At 47.0% G+C, this 23,175-nt stretch overlaps 1 protein-coding gene across 34 annotated transcripts in view; it reads right to left on the reverse strand.

Annotated features, from left to right (window-relative positions):
- The window catches only part of Dock9 (dedicator of cytokinesis 9), a 252,259-nt gene that overhangs the window by 7,921 nt on the left and 221,163 nt on the right, over positions 1-23,175 (reverse strand). For 22 of the 34 annotated variants that reach the window (XM_075949297.1, XM_075949294.1, XM_075949319.1 and 19 more), the window contains 6 exons: positions 13,118-13,240; positions 12,099-12,212; positions 11,471-11,506; positions 10,591-10,737; positions 7,869-8,079; positions 2,597-2,787 (listed from right to left, as the gene is read on the reverse strand). In XM_075949297.1, coding sequence (XP_075805412.1) covers positions 2,597-2,787; positions 7,869-8,079; positions 10,591-10,737; positions 11,471-11,506; positions 12,099-12,212; positions 13,118-13,240 — 822 coding nt within the window. The remainder of the gene's footprint in view (positions 1-2,596; positions 2,788-7,868; positions 8,080-10,590; positions 10,738-11,470; positions 11,507-12,098; positions 12,213-13,117; positions 13,241-23,175) is intronic. The other 12 variants (XM_075949324.1, XM_075949313.1, XM_075949293.1 and 9 more) reach the window with 1 other exon arrangement.

A 23,175-nucleotide genomic window follows, 5' to 3' on the forward strand; every position in this document is an offset into this window, starting at 1 on the left:
CCGGATATGGCTCTGTGGGAATGAAGCCCATGTGAAGATAGCACAGACTGACGTGTGACAAGACACGCGGTTTTAAGCAGGCACTGATACTATGTGAGACACACTACAGTAAGCTCGTGAGAAGCCACAGAGCCAGAGGGAACAGTGGCCTCAGGAAACTGCTGGGGGACAGAGTTACTGTCCAGGAGACCTAGCTTGATCAGTGGGCTCCAGAGTGGGAGATCTGCCTCAAAATAATAATAATAATAATAATGATGATGATGATGATGTAGAAAGCAGAAGAGCTCTGATGCTGACCTTTGGCGCACATACAAACACACACATAAACACTCACATGCACACACCCAAAGGCAACAGGAGCTAACTTCCTTTGACCTAGACTTTGCTATCCAGGGGGCACCAGCATGAACACATGTCCTCATTTTATCATGGGGTTCACTGCTGTGTAAGCTGATTGGGCGTTTATATAAAACTCGAAGGTCACTGTCAAACGGCCTTGCGTGCTTTACCCTTTAGACAGTTCAACCCGTCAGGCCCCACCCCTCCTGGCCTTCTGACAGAGGCTGCCTGTGCTCAGGTCCAGCTAGTGAGTGGCATTTTTAGCTACGGAAAATGTGGCCTCTGGCCCTGCTGTACAGTCATGTTGTTGCTGGAGTGTCATCCACTTTGCTGAATATTGCTAGGTGATATTCCCTTTGTAAAATACTTCGGCACGTAAGCTTTTTAGGGCGTGAGAGAGGAGACTAGAAAGATCTAAAAATACTTTTGTGGTCAATGCCATTTGGCAAAATATTTGCTCAAAACTCATGATTCCTTATGTGTGTATCTGATGAAACAGACAGAAACTGTTTTCACAAACCAATCCTGGATGCAGAACCTACATGGTAGAATTTCTGCCTAGGCTTTGGAGACGCGCTACACTTGGATGGGAAAACAATGAGTTCTAGGGGTATATGAAGGAACAGACAAGGGCTTGAACCCCTAACTACGTATAAAGCTGGTCACTGCAGGGAGAGGACTTAAAATTTGCCTGTTACCTAATTATTTCAGATAACTTAAAACATTATCTTAAGTGTATATCTTGATAAATCTTTACAAACAACATATGCACTAACTAGTATCCAAGTCAAAGGTGATCTCCCAATAAATGGCATGCAACACTTAGAAGGGAGAGAGTAATTTTTCTGTTTTAGAGAGAGGGTCTCAGGCATCCCAAAGTCGCAGTTTCTATGAAACTGAGGATAACTTTGAATTTCTGATTCCCTGCCTCGATCTCCAGAGCTGGAAAATGAGGCACGGCTTAGCATAGCCAGTTTATGTGATCAGGGACCAAACCAGGGCTCCTCGCACGCCAGGCAGACCTCCACAGCCCCTCCTGTTTGTTTCCGTGTTAGACACGGATCTTACTATGGAGTACAGGCAGGCCCCAAACTCACAGCGTAGTCGGGAACCTGCAGGTGTCTGAGCCTCAGCCACGTGGGCTGGGGTTAGAGAGGTGTGCACAGTCAAATCCTGTTGAGGGTGAAAAATATCCTCACCCCTCTCCTCTGCCAAATACAAACCAGTTCCAGCTGGACTGCAGATCTGAGTGTGAATATTGAACAAGGGAGGAAAACTTACAGAGGACCCAAATTTCTGTCTTTCATCTGAGACATTAAGACCTGTGCTAGGTATGAAGCCCAGGCTGGCTCAGGACTTGCTACATAGCCCAGGTGACTCTTAACAGATTCTAACGCCTTGGCCTCTCAAGTGCTGCGACATACAGGGCTACATCTTTCTCTAAAAGAAGAACAACAACAAAACCCCACAAAGTCACTAGTAGCTTTCCTGCCAAAATCCCAACAATATGGCTGCCTAAAACAGACCTGAAAAAAGACATACCAACTGACCGGCCAATGGGGGGGGGATATATCTCACAAGGCCCCGCCCCAGACGAAGAGCTCCAGGCCATGGCTGACCTCAGAGAAAGGGAGAATCAGTCTTTTCTAGGGTGAGACCCTGATAGGCTATCTAGCCCTAACAGGTCAGCTCTGAACACACAAACCCATGGAGGCCACTAAATGGACTCAGCAGCCTGCGTTGTGTGCGCGCGTGCGTGTGTGTGTGCGTGATAATTTAGAAATTAGAGATCATGAATTTTAAGGAAGAATGAGAGGGCACAGCAGAGGTTAGAAGGGGAAGTGATGTAAATACAGTGCTCATATGAAATTCTCAGAAATAAATGAATTTTTAAAAATGTTACCAGTAAAATTGTTACCAGTAAAATTAACTCAATTGGGCTGCCCTAAAATGAAGACGTTTTGTTAACCAAAAAAAACATGGAGAAAGTAAAACTCAAGGTATATTTTTAGACGCAATTTTCAGGGAAAGGAAACAACAGTTTTATAGGAAAACCCCCTACTATCATCTTTCTTGGGCTTGGGGAGCATTTTGTCAAGCAGGAACCTAACATTTTTCAAGTTACTGAAAAGTCAGGGTACCGCTGTTACTAGCAGACAGCTCAGTGAAGCCACCATTATGTTGTAGGCAGAATTGGGGGGCCGGTTAAGCCTCCTGCTCCCTCTGATAGGCCAGGGAAGCTGGGAACTGGGCTCACCTGAACGCTCACACTGCCCTGGAGTTTGAGCTGCAGTTTGATCATGTCCACTTCCGCCGAGGAGCACAGCTGGCGGAGCTCGGCCACCTTCTTGCTCATTTCGTCGATGGCCACCTCAATGGGGTTCAGGTCAGTGTGGTGCTGGTACATGACGGGGATCCTCTTCTTCACGTAGGGGAAGCAGTGTATTGCTGCAGAGGAACGGGGCCTGGAGTTACTCTGCCATCTGGAGGGTCTTTCCGACGCGGAGGGAAAGCAACTACCACGCCTGCTTTACAGCTAAAACTCAGAGCTTGTCAATGTCATAAGCGAAGACTCTTTGGAGCTGGGACACTCTCTTTGTTTTTAAATACCCTATGCTTAAGATTTTATTACTAATTTTATATGTAGAAATGTTTTGCTTTCATGTCTATCTATTTGTGTGTGTGTGTTGCCCATGGAGGCCAGAGCTGGAGTTACAAGCGCTGCAAGCTACCATGTGGGTGTGAGCTGGGAACCAAACTCAGGTCTTTGCAGGAGCAGCCAACGCTCTTAACCACTGAGCCATCTCTCCGGGCCTTTAGTGATGTGTGTAATGGCAGGTTGCAGGTTGTACCATAAGGTAGACAGAGTTGGTTCCCTGTTATTCCTTTCACATGTAGAGTGTGTCTTTGGGGTAAAACAAAGCTCTTTTCTTATTCCTTGTTTCCTTTCTCATCTCTAAGTGCCCTAAGCCTCCCTGGAAGTTGTTAAGACTCAAACGAGTAGGTTCTGGACGGATTGTAAAATACAAAACAGACCAAACAGTTTTGAGATATTATACAGCAGACCAAGCCACCACCCCCTCCCCCCATCCCAAATAGTGCCATCAGGTATCTCTGAGAAAATTCCCTTTCCTGTGGGGGACAACTTCGAATACATGACAGATCTGTCTAAACCTAAGATAGCAATGAGAAACAAACAAAAGCATCCTCACCAAAGCAGGAATTCACTAACAATAACTACTGTGCCCACGGGAGAGGCGTTCTGAAGCTCCCAGGGGGACGAAATACAAAAATATTTACTATTTCTTACTTTTTCCACTAGAAGATCATACTGTTTTTATTTTTTAACAAGATACCTGACCATGTCAACACCAAACAGCATGACAACAGACAATAAAAAAGAACTATAGGGGCTGGAGAGATGGCTCAGGGACTAAGAACACTTGCTGATCTCACAAATACGACCCGAGTTCAAGTTCTCAGCACCTACATGGCAGCACACAACCACCTGTAATTTCAGTTCCAGGGGACCTGGCACCCTCTTCTGACCTCCCAAGACACCAGGCACGCACGAGGTGTGCACGCAGGCAAAGCACTCAAACACATAAAATAAAATAAAGCTAAAAAACTTTTGTGCAATGTTGGGCTCTACTTCAAGTGTTTAGCGTTTCTGTCTCTTTGCAGGACCACTTATAATATTCTCATTTGCTACTTTAAACACTTATTGTTCAATTGTCTGTGTGAAGGTGCATGTACCACCGCATGCATGCACCGCTGTGCACACGCGGAGGGCAGGGCACGCTCTTGAGACTCAGTTCTCTCCTGCCACCTTGTGGGATCCAGGGGTCAAACTCGGGTCATCAAGCCTGCACACAAACACCTCTTCTACTCATGGAACCATCTTCCAGGGCCTTATTTTATTTTGTTTCTGTATGACAGCCTCTTACCACCTAGCCCTGGCTGTCCTAGACCTCACCATGTAGATGAGGCTGTCTTTGGACTCAGAGATCCATCTGCTTCTGCCTCACGAGTGTTGGGATTAAAGGTGTGCACCACCATGCCTGGCCCCTTATTGTATTTTTTTAACCAACAACAGATGAGAGAAGTTACATTTGAATTCTTTAGTAAGTGGCTAGAGATAGTTTATTCAGAAAAAGCTTATCACACAACGGGAACAGGGGCAGATCCCAGACTGAATGGGGCTAACGATGACTAGACAAAGCTGGAAAAAGAGGGGTTCCCATCGCTCATGTCTATCTTCACAAGTTTTTAAAGTCAGTCTGGAGCTCCCTCCTGGAATTTCTGTTGTGTCCTTGTGGACTGCAGGTATTAAGAGGCAGCAGTGGGACTTCTGAGTCCTCTTGGCCCAAGACTGCTTCTTCTAAATAAGAACTGAGCATTGCTGCCCACTGCCAGGGAAGCCGTGTTCTGACAGCAGCTAATGCGCTGGACTGGTTACCACAGAAGGGAATTTCACTCTCCACTGTTAGGAAAATGCATCACGACTCTTAAGTGTCCAGCATCTGTGACAGACACGGTGAGGTGGCGCTATGATTTCAGAGAGAAAGCCAGCTCCAAGGTTGGTGCATGAGGTTCCCAGGAATCACACTGATCCTGCTCAGTCCCGACTACTGCGTCTTAGGGGCCACAGGCAGGCGCTGTGATACTACTCAGAGAAAGCTCCAGGTCTGTGCCCAGGCCCACCGGGTCACAACCGCCCTGGTATTCTTGCCAGCTTCACCCCGTCCTTTTCTTTCCCCGGAGTGCCCAGACACAAACATTCCGGCCACCCTCATCTCCTTCAAGTTGACTCCGATATCACATGCTATCTGATATCCCTACGAGCCCCCCACCCTCCCCTTTAAACTGTACTCCTCTCCCCAGGCTCCACACTCCCAACCTCCATGGTGTCTCTCATCCTGTGTGGCATGCTCTAACACCCCATGCTGACTGTTGTCTTTTCTTGCTGAGATGTGAGGGTCTGGCTCACTTTGGGGACCGAGACTACACGAGAGAACAGAGTGGCCCCGGAAGATGGAAAGTCAGTTGAGCACGGGAACAAGTCACTGTGTAGTACACAGCCCAGCGTCCTGATGTGTGGCCCTTTAGGAAGACAGAGGACACATGTCAACTGTAGGGCAGGCTAGGGTGGACAGAAGGCAGGCAGCAAACAGATGTTTCCAGTCTGAGTGCAGTGGAGGTGACTGACAGCTGGAGGAGCTGGGAATAGCAACTGGGAAGAAAGGAAAGGCAGGGCCAGAAACTTCCACCCAGGAAGCTGAGGGAGGGAGGAGAAAATGGTGACGTTTTCTCAGGACTGGGAACTTTCCAGAAGGGTTAGCTTGCAAGCAGGATGCAGGAAAGGCCAAAGGTTAGGTCTGCAGTAAGACGGTGGAAGTTCCAGAAGCCTAGTAACTGGAGGGAAACTCTAGTTCAAAGTCTCCAAGAGAGCTGGTGTGTTTCTTTAAGGTTGCCATGGTGTTGACACTCTCAGTAGCTTTCACGGAAAAAGAACTTTCCTCCAACTCCACTCTGTCTAGTCAGCTGTCCCTTCCACACTTCCAGGCAGCAAGCCCTGCACCTGTTTCTGGTGTCACACTGTGGTCCCTTTTGCTCCTCAAGAAGCCTAAGGCAAGAGTTTAATGGCGGGTAAGATCTAGCTGTCCAACTCATTCCTTCCCTGCCTGTCTGTACTTTACAGGATTGTTTAACACAGAGGGATGCACAATGTCCCCACATCCACACAGAGAGGCAGTGGCCAGGTCTGCAGCAGCCCCAGGCAAGGCCCTTACGTTCTCAGCCCTGAAGGTGTGGCTGGCAAAGTCGCTGAGTGGCTATTCTGTCTGTTGTGCCTCTTTCTGCAGCCAGCTACTCTTTGTCCTCTAATTTGGTGATAGAGCGCTAAGCCCACATTCTTTATCTAATCTAAAACGGTTCAGCAGCAAGTGTGAACTGTAACCCGGAAGAACAGGTGCCCAGGGAGAACACCCTGCCATGAGTCAAATCAGTACGCCACCTCAACAGGACTCACGATAAAAATAACCGCTCAGCTCAGCAGTGTTCTGAGCACGCACCCGGAATCTCCTGCAGTGCTTGCTGGGCACAGAGCCTGGGTGCCCTCCCTAGTTTCTTATTCAGCAGATTCGGGGTGTGGGGTGGGTAGAGCCTGGGAATCCGCAGTTCAAATTCCCAGGGGCGGCTGACCTTGGTGGCTCCAGAGCAAACTCTGACAGATGCTGATTTAGGGAATCCACAGTGAGGTTGTTCACAGTCAAACTGGAAACCCCAAGAAGGACCATTATCTAGAGATCGTTTACTTAACTAGTGTGCATTAGAGAAACCACCGTTTGCTCAGAGCAAGGGGCTCACCCTTGTGAGGGCAGTGTGGTTTACGCATTGCATGTTTTCCTAAGAGAAAGAGTGGGGAACGTTTATAACTATACACTTTTGTGTTTGTTTTAAAACCCTCATCTCGTTCTAAACCATTTCTCCCACAGACACTGTACAACATCTGCTGTATTACGCTGCCGTGAGTTTATTTTTATTTTTACTGGGAGCATGTGTGTCTGTGGGCGAGCACATACAGGAGCACACCTGTGCCTGGAGGCCAGAAGAGGGTGTCAAACGGCATGGAAGGGGGTTACAGGCAACTGTCTGCGGCCTGCTGTGGGTGCTGGGAACTGAACCGTACATAAGAGCAGAAAGCACTCGTAACTGCTGAGTCACTTCTCTGGCCCCAAATCATGAGTTTATGTATTTTAATTTTTCAGGGTTTATTTATTTTTATGTGTATAGGTCTTTGGCCTGCACGTATGTCTGTGTACCTTCACGCATGCCCGGTGCCCAAGAAAGCCAGAAGAGGGTGTCAAACCCTCTCAGTCTCCTGGGACTGGAGTTATAGATGTTTGTAAGTCACCATGTGGGTGCTGGGAATTGAACCCAGGCGTTGTGGGAGAACAGAAGTGGTTTTAAACACTGAGCCATCTCCCCGGTCCTTACTCTAGCGGAGCGAATACACTGTCTGGCGGGAGGGATGCATGTGTACCCCAGTCCTTACTCTAGCCAGAGCCGTACAGCGTCTGGCAGGAGGGAGGCGTTAGTACCCAGGTCCTTACTCTAGCGGAGCGAATACACATGTGTACCCCAGTCCTTACTCTAGCCAGAGCCGTACAGCGTCTGGCAGGAGGGAGGCGTGCGTACCCCAGTCCTTACTCTAGTGAGAGCGGTGCACTGTCTGGCGGGAGGCAGGCGTTAGTACCCAGGTCCTTACTCTAGCGAGAGCCCTACATTACCTGGCGGGAGGAAGGCGTGTGTACCCCAGTCCTTACTCTAGTGAGAGAGGTGCACTGTCTGGCGGGAGGCAGGCGTTAGTACCCAGGTCCTTACTCTAGCGAGAGCCCTACATTACCTGGCGGGAGGAAGGCGTGTGTACCCCAGTCCTTACTCTAGTGAGAGAGGTGCACTGTCTGGCGGAAGGCAGGCGTGCGTACCCAGGTGTACAGCGTCTGGCGGGAGGGAGGCCTGCGTACCTGTCAGGATGGTGCGCCGTTTGCATTGCTCCTCCACCCCGCCCTGCCTCTTTCCAGTCTGGGTGAAGGGCATCTCGAACATGAAGCGCCGGATGTTGTGGCATCTCTCAAACTCCGTTCTCCTCTCCTGTAACTCCTTCTCGTCAAAGAACGGGGTCACGTGGGTCACCTGGATATAAGCAAACTTGGAATCCAGGTCCTTCGGGTTAACCTTGAAAACAATAAGCAACACCAAGTCAGGCACTCTTCCTGGTCTACGATGAGTCTTCTAAACTTTTCATTAGAAAACATCTGAGAAAAACAAATTTAGGAAGGTTGGAAAAAACAGTAGAAGAACACCCACTATCTACCAAGAGGATCATCACCGCTACCACCTTGCTGTATTTGTTTCAAGAAGAGATGCATACACATACATGTAAGTATGCACACACCAATGTGTGGAGACAGAGTGTTAAAACTGATTTTTCAGGTTACCATACAAGGTAATGGGATTCATCACATCTTCACCCAGGTGTGAATATACCTTACTATCAGACTTCTACAAACACACACACACCACACTTCAATGTAAATGGTATACATCATGACACACCACCCTGTTTTTCCTAAAAATGAGAACATTTTCCTCTAAAAACACAATGCACTATGGTACTTAGCGACAATAATTCTATTCAAGACATCTTAACTCCCACAGAAGTATTCAGACTGATGGAGTCTAACAACCGCTACACTTCACATCGGAGTGTCTGTCTGTCCCTCGCTCCCTCTCTTCTTCCTTCCAGTCCTCCTCCCCTCCCTTGCTTCTTTTAGAAGAATCTCTTGTAGCCCAGCGTGGCTTTGAACCCACGATCCTCCTGTGTCCACTTCGTAAATGATGGGATTACAGAGTAAGTCACCGCACTAAGCTTGTCTCTTCGCTCTGCCTTAGTCTGGATTTCTCCATTCTAATTTTTGTTTATTCTAAAACTTTTATGTGCTTGGCTAGAAGAGGAGTTTATTTTAAGAATAAGGATCAAATGTTAGGCCCTAAATTACTATTAACTGGTTGTCAGATCAAATGAGACACCAACAGCTGCAGATGAATTTATTTAATACAAGTGCGGATTAACCTCATTTACAATGAAGTTGCTTTTGTGATTAACCCTACACACGAATGCTTTTGCAACCAGACTGAACTGGTGGACCTCTGGCGTCTGACACATGATGGAAAATTAAACAGGCATGTTCCACAGGGGGGACAGAGCTGATTTACATTAGCGAGGCAAATCGATTCTGCACATCCTAATTGTATTTAACCAAGGGCAATAAATGACCACAGAAGAAACGGCTTGCAGAGGGCTTGGGGCAGCAAAGATGGTTTCATGGTTCAGCAGAGGTGCTCAGAAAAAAGGAAGAAAAGGTTAGCGGAGAGAGCCTAGTGCAGAAGGTAAAACAGAATTTTCCTAGATTTCAGAAAAGTCATCTGGACAATCCTACCTGTACTTCTTATGTATTTGTTTGCACGTGTGTCATGGCGCATGCACACAGAGGCCAGAGAGCAACTCTCAGGAGTTGGTTCTCTCCGGCCACCTTGTGGAGCCTGGGAGCGGAACTCTGGGGCCTGTGTGCAAGCTCCTCTACCCACTGACCATCTCACTGGCTTGACCATCATATAATTGCGTTTCAATCTATGAAAGCCGACTTTCTTTAGCAAAATCAATTAAAAGGCAGCAAGAATGGCGCTGCCTGCCTGGTTGTGATGTTCCTCCCTACCCTTCATGTTCCAGACTGCTGCACAGACAGTGGGAATGGAACGCTGACTCGGGAGGAGGGCTCTGTAATTCAGCAGCTCCACAGGACCACACTGTGAAAGATGGAGGAGAACTGGGAGCTCGGAAGAAAGGCTGCATGCAGAAGCTGTCTCTGCAGACACAGGGCTGCTCCCAGAAGAAGCCCAACCAGGCAAGTAGCTTGATCTGTTTTAAAGGGGGGTCTTAATGACTAAGTCTGACTGAGGCTTCTAGTCAAACACACCGTTTTCTTTCCCTTACGTATGATTGTCTTAAAATGACACCAAGAATTGCACCACAGGGACTCAGGAGAGGACGGGGCAGGTGAGAGATTTTACTGCTGGAAGACTGGCTTGCAGAGCTGTGTTCCGGTCTCGGTGGTGTGCTAACCCGGGACTCCACAGGTGGGTAACACAGAAATCAGCACATCCCTGAGAAGCCCACAGGGGACCAACGTGGGACCCCATGACTGTGACGAGAAGGAGATGACAGGCCAAGTGGCCCCAAGTCTCTGTGGCTGCGAACTGGCTTCCTTCTCTGGTCCCTTTCCTACTACAGAGCATCTGATTCCAGAGAAACTGGTCTGAAAACAGCCCATAGCAGCCAAAGCGGGTTAGCATACAGAATCAGCGTACAGAGGAGCGAGGGAGGCCGCGGGCTGCAGGCACAGGAGGGACTGTCCTATCCTCTGCCCGGGCCAGAATCCAGGTGATATCGGCTGGTCCCTGCTGCAATAGCAACCTAGTCAGGTGAGCAGGAGAAAATGAGGGCTCTCAGGAAGCAGATGCTAGACTCTGGGCACTCAGCAGAGGACGCAGGAACAAAAGGTTCTAGTTCTTCAGGCTGGTGTCCTTAGAACGAAGCAGGGCTTTTCACATTTGTGAGTACGCTCTACACGGTCAATCACACAGAATTTAAAAATTGCTAGGCAGCTTATCAGACAGCAATCATACCTTGCCAGAATCCTGTATCATTTTGACATTTTCCGAACCAAATTTATCCGAGTAAAGCTTAAGGAGCCTCTGGGAAATCTCCGACAGAGGCGTGAGCTTGGGCTCTTTGTAGATATACTCCTTGCCATCTTCATCTTCAAAGAAACCCTGCGAGGAAAAGCACCGTTAGGCATGCCCCCGGGAGTGCCCGAGGCTGACCACAGCAGGGAAAAGCCATGAGAAAGATGATTCCAAAATAAAACCCCATTTAGACAGGCACGCACAGGGGAAGGAAAGGGCTCTGAGGCGGAGTCAAGGTGCAAAGACGGGGAAAACACAAGAGCACAAATGCACGCAAGGCATTAAGTGTGTGAGATGAAAGGGTGGGGCCCAGGCAGCACTCTCTCCGTGAGGTGTGATGGGGGCAGGCCTCTTTCACGTTCCCAGAAGCAGGACACATGGAGAAATGACCAGGGATGCACGTCTGGTCTGGAGCAGGCCGAGCAAGAAGTACGTAAAGTTTGAGTGGATTTGGCCGTGCTTCCCCACTGAGACAAACACTGAAGGTCAGCAGCACAGAACTGGAAATGCTTCCGTGAAAACCAGTCACGACTAGCGTGGCGCCAATCACAAGTGCCCACAGGTTTAACATTATATGGGAAGTGAAAAAGGTTGGGAAATTAAAATGTCCAGATTGGGGGTTAATATTTGAAATTAATGTTCAAAAAGTCGCTTATCTCAAGTAAAAGGATATAAAATGGCGTAAGAAACAATATAGGTGAGGGGGGAAAAAAACCAGGCTAACATGAAACAAACAAATGAAAAATCCACACCAAACTGGGAGTTTAGAGGCGCTCACTCCACTAACGTTACTTGCTTTAGAAGCATTTACTGGAATTACCTCCACATCTGTTGCACTGTCTGTAAACTGGTATTGCTAGAGTTATAAAAAACAATAACAGAGTAAATTGAAGGTTATAAAGCGCTCATCGGAAAATCACACGCCCTCAATGAACAGATGATAATCTATTCCATTTAATAATGTTAGAGCCTGAAGGTTAAAGCTTGCTTATGTAACCCCCCTCCGACAGGACTCCCCAAGGATAGTATATAAAAGACTGAGACACAGGCACAAAGCAGGTCTTAATTTTTGCCTTAAAACATGCAATACGGATGTGTAAGGGAACTGATGCTTTCTGTAAATGGAATAAAAATGTTAATTTTCTTTCTGGAGTTTGAAATGACTAGACAGTAAACATATAAGACTCGAAAAAGAAACTTGCAAACCACATGGAAGAATGAGAGATGACGCTAAGGATGGAGGAAGAACTTACCGCTGCCTTAAGAAATTGATAAAGGAAAGAGAGGAAGAAAGAAAAAAAAAGTAGAGTTTACTCCAGAGGAAGATAAGAGCCACATGTCATATGAGAAATTCATTACTTTAGCGTTTACAGAGTGGGAAATTCTCAGGATCTCACTTTAAGAGAAGGAGGATAAAGGACAGCCTACAGAACGGGCTGAAGGCTCACCTGTCCAAAGAAGGCCACCCGGAAGTAGGTCCCCAGGAGCCTGCGGCCCGAGTGCATGACCTCGGTCACTTTGCTGTACGCCCGGTGTAGCGTGTCATACAGGTGGGCTAGTCTCTGGAAAGCAGAAGAAGACACATTTCTTCCTATTTGCAAGTCGCAGAATAAAACTGAAAACAATTCAAATGTGATGATGGACTCTGAGTAGAAAAAAAAGTCACTCTATGTTTGTGTGTGTGAGGGTGTAGGGAGTGTGCATGTGGGTGTGTGTGCATACATGTGAGAGCTGGGGCACCAGGCTGGGTGGCATTCCTCAGGCCCTGTCCACCTAAGACAGGGTCTCTCACTGGCTCAGAACCCATCAAGAAGGCCATGCACGGTGGTCGGTGACCCCTAGGCATCATGTGTCTCTCTCTCTCTCCAGCCCTGGGAGTCCAAGCAGGTGTCACCACGCCCAGCTGTTTTACATATGTTCTGGGTATTGAACTCAGGTCCACGGGCTTTCGAGGCAACACTTTACTGACTGTCCTATCGCCTGATTCCCAAGAGTGTATTTTGACTGTTTAACTCAGTGATCGTTTCTGGATTACACCCACTGGAGGTCTCTTTCCAAGCTAACATGAGGTGGAAGAGAAAATCTCTGACATAATGCGGGTTCTGCTCTTTATACTCCATTTGATTTGCTGGGTCAATGACTGACTTCTGAACCCTGGAAGGCGGAAGGGCTGCCATTCCCTCATGCAGAGGAAGCAAGGAAGGGCCCCTGGAAATCATACAACCGTCTAAGGAAACTTCCAAAGTTCAGCGGTGGGATAGAACCCTTGCATTTGAGACACGGGAGTGTCTGCACAGGCAGGGCCCAAGGTGTGTGACATCTGATAGCGCTATAGATGGTGACTGGTGACCGCCTTTGATACAATGTAGGTAACTGGAGACCATCGGGCATCACTGAGCCCAGGCCTGCTGGCTCTCTCTGCGTGAGGTCTGGGTCGTGTCAAAGAGGAGAAGAGAGGACGCGATACCTCGAAATCCCTCCGCTTTTCATAAATGGGGATGATGAGCTTGTAGATGTCGGCGATCAGCTCGTAGCGCTCGGCCTTCCAAAGTCCGTCCGCACACTGCTCCAGCAGCTCCATCAGTACATCCTGATCAAGGGGGAGGTTACAGAGAATCCGTCATCGCGTACAACCAAAGGCAGTGGATCAATTTATAACTAATCCAAGACTATAACAACTCACAAATTCTCCCCAAGTCATGTTTATATGCGAAAACCAGAAAGGTGTAATACCTGGGCTAAGAGCTGGCCCAGCAGTTAGGAGCACTGACTGCCCGTGCAAAGGACCCAGGCTGGTTCTCAGCACCCACAGCTGCCTACAACTCCAGCTCCGGGGATCCCGACACCTTCTTGTGGGATGGCATACATGTGATACACAAATATACACACAGACAAAACTCATATACATAAAATAATTTTTTATAAGGTATAGAAAGTTGGCTCTGGTAGACTCCCACAAGCTCTTAGCTTGTTTATTAGCTCTCTCTTTAGAACCGTAACTTGGAGATTTATTTATCCTCTCTGATGAACAAACACTGGCAATGCTGAGCTATGCAGCATTACTAAGCACGACTTCAACACCAACTAAACGTCTTGACGTTATCCAGGGATGGCGATGGGGGAACCTAGGCCTGCTTCAGCAATACCCTTTCCTCCTCCTCTTGGCAATTTCCTTCTAGAGAAGGGTACACAGTTCTCTGCTCTGGGTAGAGCTCTCAGACGTGGGGAGAAACACTACCTACAGCTTATGTATACCAATCATCATGGACTTTTTCTTAGACGTAGCCACGGGTTCATCATGGCGCCATGGCGGGTCAAGTTTAAGGTTCCCGACCTGGAACGCTGGGACGGGAATGGCAGATACCAGAGCGGCAGCATGGGGCTGACGGGGCCAGTATTTGTCACATGGCCATGGACAGGCCTGAAGAGCCCACTCCTGCCTCAGCCGACAGCTTGTTAAAGGCTCGGATTTCAGAAAGTAAACATATTTGTCTCGTCTCTAATACTGGGACTGGGTTGGATTTAATAAGGTAAACATACTTGTCTCATCTCTAATACTGGCGATAATATTGTTAATACTGTCTTATTTTTAATATCGTGATTATCTTGAGACAGCTCATGTATCCCAGGCTGGTCTCACCTGGTTTATATGGTGTGGAAGACTGAACACAGGCTTTCACGCATGCCAGGCAAACACCCTACCAATGAAGCCGTGTGCCCAACCCTGTGTGCTCACCCCAACACCTAGGGTTTTACTAGTTCTTCCTGAATTTCTACATTTTCTATCTTTAGGCTAATGTTCACCACAGATCCAATGCCCACGGTTTATGGAGCCAAAGAAAATATCATTTTAAAGCAATCAGTCCATCAGATAACACTGTCGAATCAGGCCCATCTAACTCATGTCATATTTATGACACATACATCATAAAATTGTCATTTGTGCCGTTGAACTCTGCACCAGCGCTTATAAAAAGGTAGGACAGTTGTCTCAGGCTTTATGGCAGCTCTCGTTAAAGCCAGCTGTGCGCAGTAACCACGACGACAGCAGCAAAGAACCCACAGAATCTCCAGCGCCATCCCTTCTCCTCTGCATGTACGATAAAAAGATGTCTAACAGTCCAGCACACTAAACACGCTAAAGATTTCTTCATGTTCCTCTGCTCGCATGAAAGTACAGCTTGTATCACTTCGCAGTCATACAGGCATGCTCACGTCTTTCTCACCCTCATTGGTGTCTGGGGAGATCAGTCAGACTCGATCCCCCCACACCCATACACCCCACTGCTGTGCAGTCTGTAAACCCTGTGTCTAATTCACCGGCCAGTTAAAAAAAACCTTCCCACACTTGAACCATTACTTCCTACTTTGTATTAATTTTGTTTGTTTTTTTTTTTTAAATCTTATTTCTACCAGTGTACATACACAGGCAGCAAGCAAGTGGTTCTTAGAGGCAGGTTTGCATTTTTCTCAGGGATGTAGGCAATACTGGGTGTCAGGGACACTCTTTTGTGTGGGAGAGGAGTTGATGGGCTGTATCAAAGCCTTGGATTTCTTACAAATCTTAGGCCAGACTTATTGTTAGGTCTCAAACCCGGAACAACCGGCCCCCAGGCTCTCCTTGCATTCCTCAATCTCTACCTATTACAGGGCCTCTTAGCTGTATCCCGCATCCTACCCTAAACTTCTCCAGCCCAGGGGCTGGGCTGCCTTCCCTTCCAGATGTCCATTATACAATCCAGCCATCTTGGCTGTGCCAGTCTCTTGGCCTGGGCTGCCCCTCTTGGTTGGCAGCTCCCCCCTCCAACAAGGCTCAAGGTCCACTCTAGACTCTTAGATGTCCCTGCCTCTGACGGTGCTCTCCCTTGTATCCACAATAAACTTTCTCCCCACATACCTGCAAGCAGTCTCCTTCCTTCCTTCCTTCCTTCCTTCCTTCCTTCCTTCCTTCCTTCCTTCCTTCCTCCCTCCCTTCCTCCCTTCCTCCCTCTCTCCCTTCCAACTCGCTCACCACCAATGGGTATTTCCCAAGTACCTGCATCCCAGTGCTGCCACGGACCCACAGAGGTGGCTGACGGAGTCAAGAAAACCCAGTTTCCCAAGAGGATGGCATTGTAATGGCCAACATTAAACTTCATCTTCAAACTATTCTACAACGTGTAATCGTTTGGTTCCTTGTATTCTAACTTCCAGGTTTATCACGGATGTAATTTTTGTTTTTGTGCGTGAAAAAGTAAGGTTGGTTTTACTAGTTGCATCATCAAGTCATACCACGGACAGATCTATAATAATGTCACCCTATTTACCATGGATCAGTTAAACAAACAGTAGTTAACTTTAACCCCGTGCCTTAGCAATTACAGTATAATAAAAATCTGGAGTAAATGATTTGTTTGTGTTCATCAGGTACAAAGGAAAAAGTCCCCAAAGTCCAAAAGGAAAAGAAAGTTCCTAGATCCAGAAATGGGTTTAACCTGGACCGGAGATTTCTGGCCATTAGAAAAAAGCTAGCATCTCTCAGGAACTGGTGAAGCCAATCCCTTCCCTCTGGCAGATGGCACATATGGCTGCCTGTGGTTACATATCACAAGTCCTAGTCACACACGTCCTCACTAGCGTCCTAGCCCACTCCCCTCCTTCAGATACCCATCTCTTGTCTTTATAACGGCAGGCTCTCCTGCCTCTGCTATCTCTCGGAAACAAATCCCGCTACGCTCCGACCTCCACTGCTCTCCTGCTGTCTCCTCATGATGTCCTCTCCTGCTGTCCTCTCTCTCTCTGCTCTGGACTCTTCCGGATGTCTCTGGCTGCTCGTTCTGTCTCTCTCTCTAAAACCTTCCCACACTGTAGAGTGGTCATGCTGGCAGATTCTCTACTGAACCTTCTAGAATACAGTTTTGAGATGGGAACTTACATAGCCCCAGTGTTGTGGAACATTAGTTTAAGATGTGTTACATTTGTTTATCCTGTGGAATATTTGTTTAATGATGCAAAGATGTGTTGCATTCTTTTATGGTGTATTTGTTTACCTCTGTGAAACTGTGTTACTTTGCCTGCCTAAAACACCTGATTGGTCTAATAAAGAGCTGAATGGTCAATAGCGAGGCAGGAGGGCTCACTCGTTCCAGCCTCAAGCGTGTCCTCCAAAACTGTCCTAGGGCAGCAGGCTGGTTCCCTGTAACGAGGAGAAACGGCAGCAGCCAACAGCTAAGGGTGTTAAAAATCTTACACCCGTGAGAACAGCTGGAAGCTAAACCATTTCCAACAGAGTGGTGCAAGCCTGCCTGGGGTGGGAAAGAGAAGCCTGAGCCTCTGTGCAGAGGATGCTCTGCCTGGCCTGGAAGATGCTTAGCCAGGGGTCCAGCATGACGGTCTCCGTGGGGCTTCCTTGGCCATTTCTGCTGGATGCTACGACTATCTCAATTGCTGGCTCTCCTCACTTGCTATTCCAATTGCTGAATGCTGTAAGTGCCAGCTTTGATAATGTGTTGTTATCTACGGGCTGTTTCCACCTTCTGCTACCTACTACTTGCAATTTGTCCTTACACTCATGTTTGCCAAAAAAACAAAAAAGAAAAAAAAAGTACTTATTAAAATCCAAAGCACGGATTAGGTCATTTCCTGTAAGGAACGCCACAGGTGTGTTTTTAAGGCCTGTGGGAAGGCCCAGCCCACTGATGCGACCCCAGGGCAGGTGGTCCTGAAGTAGCTAAGAAAGCAGGCCGAGAAAGCCAGGAGAGCAACAGTCTCCGGGCTTCTGCCTCACTTCCTGCTCCTGCTCTGACTTCCCTCAGTGAAGGACCATTACCTGGAAGCATAAGAGCAAATAAACCTTTTCTCCCCAAGTCGCCTTTGGTTACGGTGTTTTATCACAGCAATAAAAACCTAAGAGGCACGGGGTACGTGCAGAACTGGCACACAGCCTGACGGGCTGGAACATCTGCATCAGGGTGCCCAGAGAGAAAGGGAGGAGAAAGTGGGTGGGTTAAACACACCCCTGCAGGGGCATACTCAATGTTTTCTGCATTCTTTTAAAATGGCTTACATGTGCCTGCTTGTCTGTGCGGGTACCATGTGCATGTGGGGTCAGCAGAAGCTAAAAGAGGGCATCAGATCCCCTGGAACTGGAGTTAAAGGCAGTGTGAGCCACCATGTTGGTGCTGGGAATAGAACATGGGTCCTCCGGAAGAGTAGCAAGTGGTTTTGGCTACCGAGCTATCTCTTCAGTCCCAAGTGTAGACAAACGTATGAGCCGTGAAAACACAGACGTATACTGACTATTATGACAGACACAGAAGCGTTGGGTGGAAAGTAATGGCTGACTATAATGATACCGCGTCTCCACACAAGGGACATTTCAGATAGCCCTAGATTCTGCCACTTCATAAATCTCTGTTGGAGGAGGGGTGCACACGATTCTGTGTTTCCAAGCAGAAATTTAAGACTCAAATACAATCTTACTCTGGCTTAGTCAACCTAGAAACAGGAAGAGGTTTAAAAACACAACCTAATTCAAGTAGTATATGTTGTTATAGGGAATGTATATATAGTAGGGCACAGATAAGTTCATTAGGGAAAAATCTGTTCTATTTGGCACAAAAAAGACGGAATTCAACCAAGGAGATTTCCCAGAATGGCTGGGAATGGCAGGGTTTGATAAAAACCAAATAGATTAGTGGATGATAGGGAATATCGGCACCAAAACACATGCACTGTTATCACAAACCAGGAAAGAACATGCCAGGCATTTTTATATTCTACTGAACATTGTTTTGTCTCCTTTTCTTGGTCAGGAGGCATTCGAGATCTATAACCTATCTACCCAAATTTATTTCTTACTGTAAAGGAATGATAATATTCTACAAAAGCAGAATAACAAACTAAAAGCAAACGTAACAAACCTAGGGGCTAGAGAGATGGCTCCGTGCTTAAGAACACAGGGTTTCTTCTGGAGGACCCGGACTCTGTAATTTCTGCCCTAGGGTATCCGACAGGCATGCAGGTGGTGCATAGACATACATGCAGGTGAAACACCATATATACAATAATAAATACACGAGCAACCCTAAACCTTATCCTCATGGCATCAAATGTGGGCTACTGAACATCAGGGCATTTGTGGTAAACTATTTAAACTAATGCTACTTCTAAACCTAGACAATTACAGCTTCGTGGAGTGAGAAGGCTTTGGATAAAAATGTACTCCCGGACAATTAAGTTTAATAGCCCATATATGGCAATATAAAATTATAAAAGTCATAAAACTAAGACATACTGCCTAAACACTGGAGCATCATACACATGAAATTCTAAGTAGAAATTCTATTTGCTTTGAATCAGCAATCACTGCCCCTGGAAATCAGAAGGGAACCACGCAACGGGCAGACCGTGATAACCCTGAGCGGTGGCCATGCCTAATGGGTTTCCCACCTTTGACAAACAAACACTAAGCTGTTTCTTATGATCATCAATGTGCACAGGAACTGGCTGGGGGTGGGGGGGGCGGTGTGGACTCTGTCAATCCATAAACCACGTGTTTTATGGCACTAAACTAGGCTTAGAAATCACAGTGCATGAAATCCACAAGCCGTTGGGGAAGTTTTAAAACATGAAGTTAGTTGGTTTCATTGTTTAAGAGTGTCGTACTAACACAATTGAGGATACCAAACACCCGTCTATGGAAATGTCACACTGATCACTGCTGTGTTCCCCCACACACCTGTGTGTGCACATGCACCACGGTTAATTCCCATATGAGAAAGCGTTTGCACGGGTGCTTAACTCCACACACGTCGCTTGTTCTATCTTGGGATGAAATCAATGAGATCAATTAAAGTAAAGCCATGCGCTGTCTCTGGTTTCCACTGTCTGGACATACATGAACCCGTGAGCCGCTGGGACAATGGCGGACCTATCCCTGCATATACACCTCCCACTTGCACTGGATCAGCTGGCCTCAAGATGCAGTCACTGGAATTCCAACGCTGGAGGTGTCAGAATACCGATTCCAGGGCCTGGAGAGAGAGCTCAGAGGATACGAACACTTGCTGATCTTCCAGAAGACCCACATTTGGTTCCCAGCACCTGTGCTTGGCAGTGCCCATGTAACTACAGGTCTGGGGGACCCAACGTTCTCTTCTGGTGTACACAAACACATGAATAAAAATTTTGTTAAAATCTAAAAACAATACTGATTCTTGGGTCCCACACATACTTAACTGAATTTGGGGCTGAAGCATCAAGAGAACATCATCTAGACCAGAACAGGAATTCGAGTAACTCCTAAGCACACGGACGTCTGGGGGCTACCGCATTACGAGAAAGCCTTTAAGGAAAGTTCCCTACTTGCAGAGCCCCCTTTGCTAGCGCTAGACACATACGGCGAGTTTGTGGACCAATCAACACGTCAATATACAAATTCCCAGGACACAGGGACTGACATCTTCCAGTTATGGTTCTAGGGGACAGTGAACAAGACATCCTCCTTGAGTGGGAAGAAGCATCAGAAGCCATGGTGCGACTCCATCTTGCCTCTCTAGGTATCTCCATCATGCAGCTCACTGCCAAGGTAGCCCAGCACTCACTCCAGAGGTCAGTCAAGGACAGAACAACCACACCAGTTCCACTGGCCAAGTCTCGTCGCCACCAACACTGTTTGGGAGAATCACCGTACCAGGGAGGAACACCAGGCACCTGGGTGGTTCTAGAACACTTGCAGTTGAGGAACAGGAGGTTAGATGTGATTATAATTGCCAGAGTTAGGATGAGATATAAACAAAGCCACCAACTCTTCTGCTGACTTCTCTGTCTCCTATGGATGTGAATATTTTGTCTGCTACTGGCAGGTGTTTCAGAATAGAAATGATTTGGTCTCAAGGAAGCCAGAGACTTGTGTGAGTCCATACAGTGTTCTTTGTACTCAACGGTGACTCTGCACAGTGAGATGCATCTGTTGTGGGGTATTTGTACACTGTGTGAAGGTGTATTGCTGTGGTTGGTGTAATAATGATTAGACAGGAGATGTAGGTGGGACTTCTGGGCAGAGACAGAAAGAGAAGGAGGAATCTAGGTATGTAGATAGTATGGGAGATGCCAGGAGACATGGAGAGGAAACAGGAGGCAAAAGAGGGAAGAGAGGCAATGCCATGTGATAGAGTATAGACTAATAGAAATTGCTCAAGTTATAAGAGTTGGCTAGGAACAAGCCTGAGCTATAGGCCAATCTTTCATAATAAGAAGTGTCCATGTCATTATTTGAGAGCAGGCAAGACTCATTAAATTTGGCACCCAACTTGGGGCACATACATAGAGCCCATTGCTCACAGCGTACAGAAAAGGCCCGGCTTCTTTATGAGTAGTCAATGCTGGGACAGTTAGGTGCAGCTGGGATGGTTAGGTGGACTTGAAGGGGGCAGAGGCAGCCACCGTGGCTTTACCAGGGAAGGCAGAAATGAACCAAACACTCATCAGGTCTGAGGCCTGCTGCTAAGATTAATGTGCATTTTTAGTCGGGTCAGAGCACTGAAGGTATCGAATCACTCCTACTGCAGAAGAGTAAAGGGGTTGTGGTTTTCATTACTGCATCACTTGCTTCTTCCCCATCAGTTCCTGTAATTCCTTCCTCTCGGGGACAGATTTTCCAGAACTCTCTTTACCATGAGATACCCAACCTGAAGATCAACACAGTACTTTCTGCGTCCCTGTCACTAAGAACAGGTTACTTCCTGTCAGTTTGATTCTTGACAACAGGGCTTTATGGCCCTGCAGTGGCTCATCCTCACGGGTACAGACCGTCGTGCACTATGGACCTTGTTAAAGATTTACCCACCTTATGCTTCAAGGACAGGGCGGCCCATCCATATTCTGAAAACGGCTGATAAAGCAGCCTTTCTGTCACATGCCCAACCCTTACTCAGAAGTGGCGCCATTCATAGGCTTCCCTGAGGGATGTGGGCACTTGGCCTCAGACGCTAATTCATCAGGTTCTCATAACCACCTCACTCTGAGACTTGATTTCACTAGATGTGCAAAGTGAGCTTCCTGTTCTGCAGGGCCAGTGACTGGAAACTGGACTTTCAAATCCTTGGAAGTTCTTGGCATTGATGTGTTCCTCATCTAATTCCAAACAAAATGCTGAGCTCCAGAGAGTGACCTGGCACCTTGTCTGATGTGGGCTTAAAAACGTGGCCATGCTTGTGTTTAAAGAAACCAGTCTCTCCAGGCATTCCACGGTGTGAAAACAGTAATCACGAAATATTATGGAGTAGACAACTTATTCTCCCCCTGTGTATGCACACGAGTGCAGGTATCCACAGAGACCAGAAGAAGCATGAGATTCTTTGGAGTCCATCACAGGTGGTTGTGAGCTGCCCAGTGTGGGCTGGGTACTGGGAACTGAACTCAGGTTCTCATGATTGAGCAGTCAGGACTCTTAACGGCTGAGCAGTCTCTTAAGCCTATCTTAACATTTAAACTTCTTTTTCATATTTAGCTTTTGATTTTGAGAGCCATTTAAGACTAGACAATTTATAATAGCAGTTCTTAAATTTTTTGCATTTAAGATCTCCTTTATAAAAGGTGGTGTTTGATTTTTTTTTTTTGAGACAGAATCTTTCTACATAGCTATGGCTGTCCTAGAACTTGCTAGGAAGACCAGGCTGGTCTTGAACACACAGAGAACCTCCTGTCTTGGCTTCCCTAGTACTGGGTTTAAAGTAGAGTGCAACCATATTTAGTATAAAGGAGATTTTATGCTTTGTGTATATATGTGTGTGTGTGTATGTGTGTGTGCATAGCTATAAGTGAAAATGCCTGGAGCCCAGAAGAGGGTGTTGGACCCCCTGTAACTGGAGTTATAGGTGGTTATGAGCTACTGGATAAAACGTGTGTTCTCTGCAAGAGCAGCACTAACAACTCCTGAGCCATCTCTCCAGTCCCTTCTGCATCTTACATTTCACTGAAGACCACAAAGAACTTTCAATTATTGAAGCCCGATCCTCCTGTCTTGTATACTCAGCCTGTCTCATGTTTTAGGTGATGCATGTGAGAAATCCAGCAAGGGCCTTATACACTTCCTTAGAGGGGTCTAGACTACACTTTTGGAATTGGGTCCTCGGGTCTTGTTTATGTCATGGAAGTGTTTGTTGATGGTCCCTTCTCTCTGGCATGGAAACCACCAAGAACTGTAAACTGTGTGCTACCTCACCATGGTCCCCAAGTCAAGATAAGACAGTTCTATGGAGGCAGAGGGTACGCAGTCCTCTTTGTTGGCTCTTTCTCCCCAAATGAAGAACTAGACAACTTTATCTTTTTCCTTAAAAGATGGCAGAACTAAAAAGATTTCCTTTGACTCTTTTTTCTGAGTTTGTGGGGAGGGAGGATGGCAAACAAGTGTGTTCTTGAAGCAGAGATTCCCAAAACAGAGACTGGAGTGAATGCAAGCAGAAAATTTATATTTGTTCATATCCCTAGTTTTATATCAGAGCTGTCTCTTTATACACAAGGTTGTCCTGTTTCATGAAGTTT

The sequence above is a fragment of the Microtus pennsylvanicus genome, chromosome 15 (assembly GCF_037038515.1).
Source record: "Microtus pennsylvanicus isolate mMicPen1 chromosome 15, mMicPen1.hap1, whole genome shotgun sequence".
In the NCBI taxonomy this organism is placed as follows: domain Eukaryota; kingdom Metazoa; phylum Chordata; class Mammalia; order Rodentia; family Cricetidae; genus Microtus; species Microtus pennsylvanicus.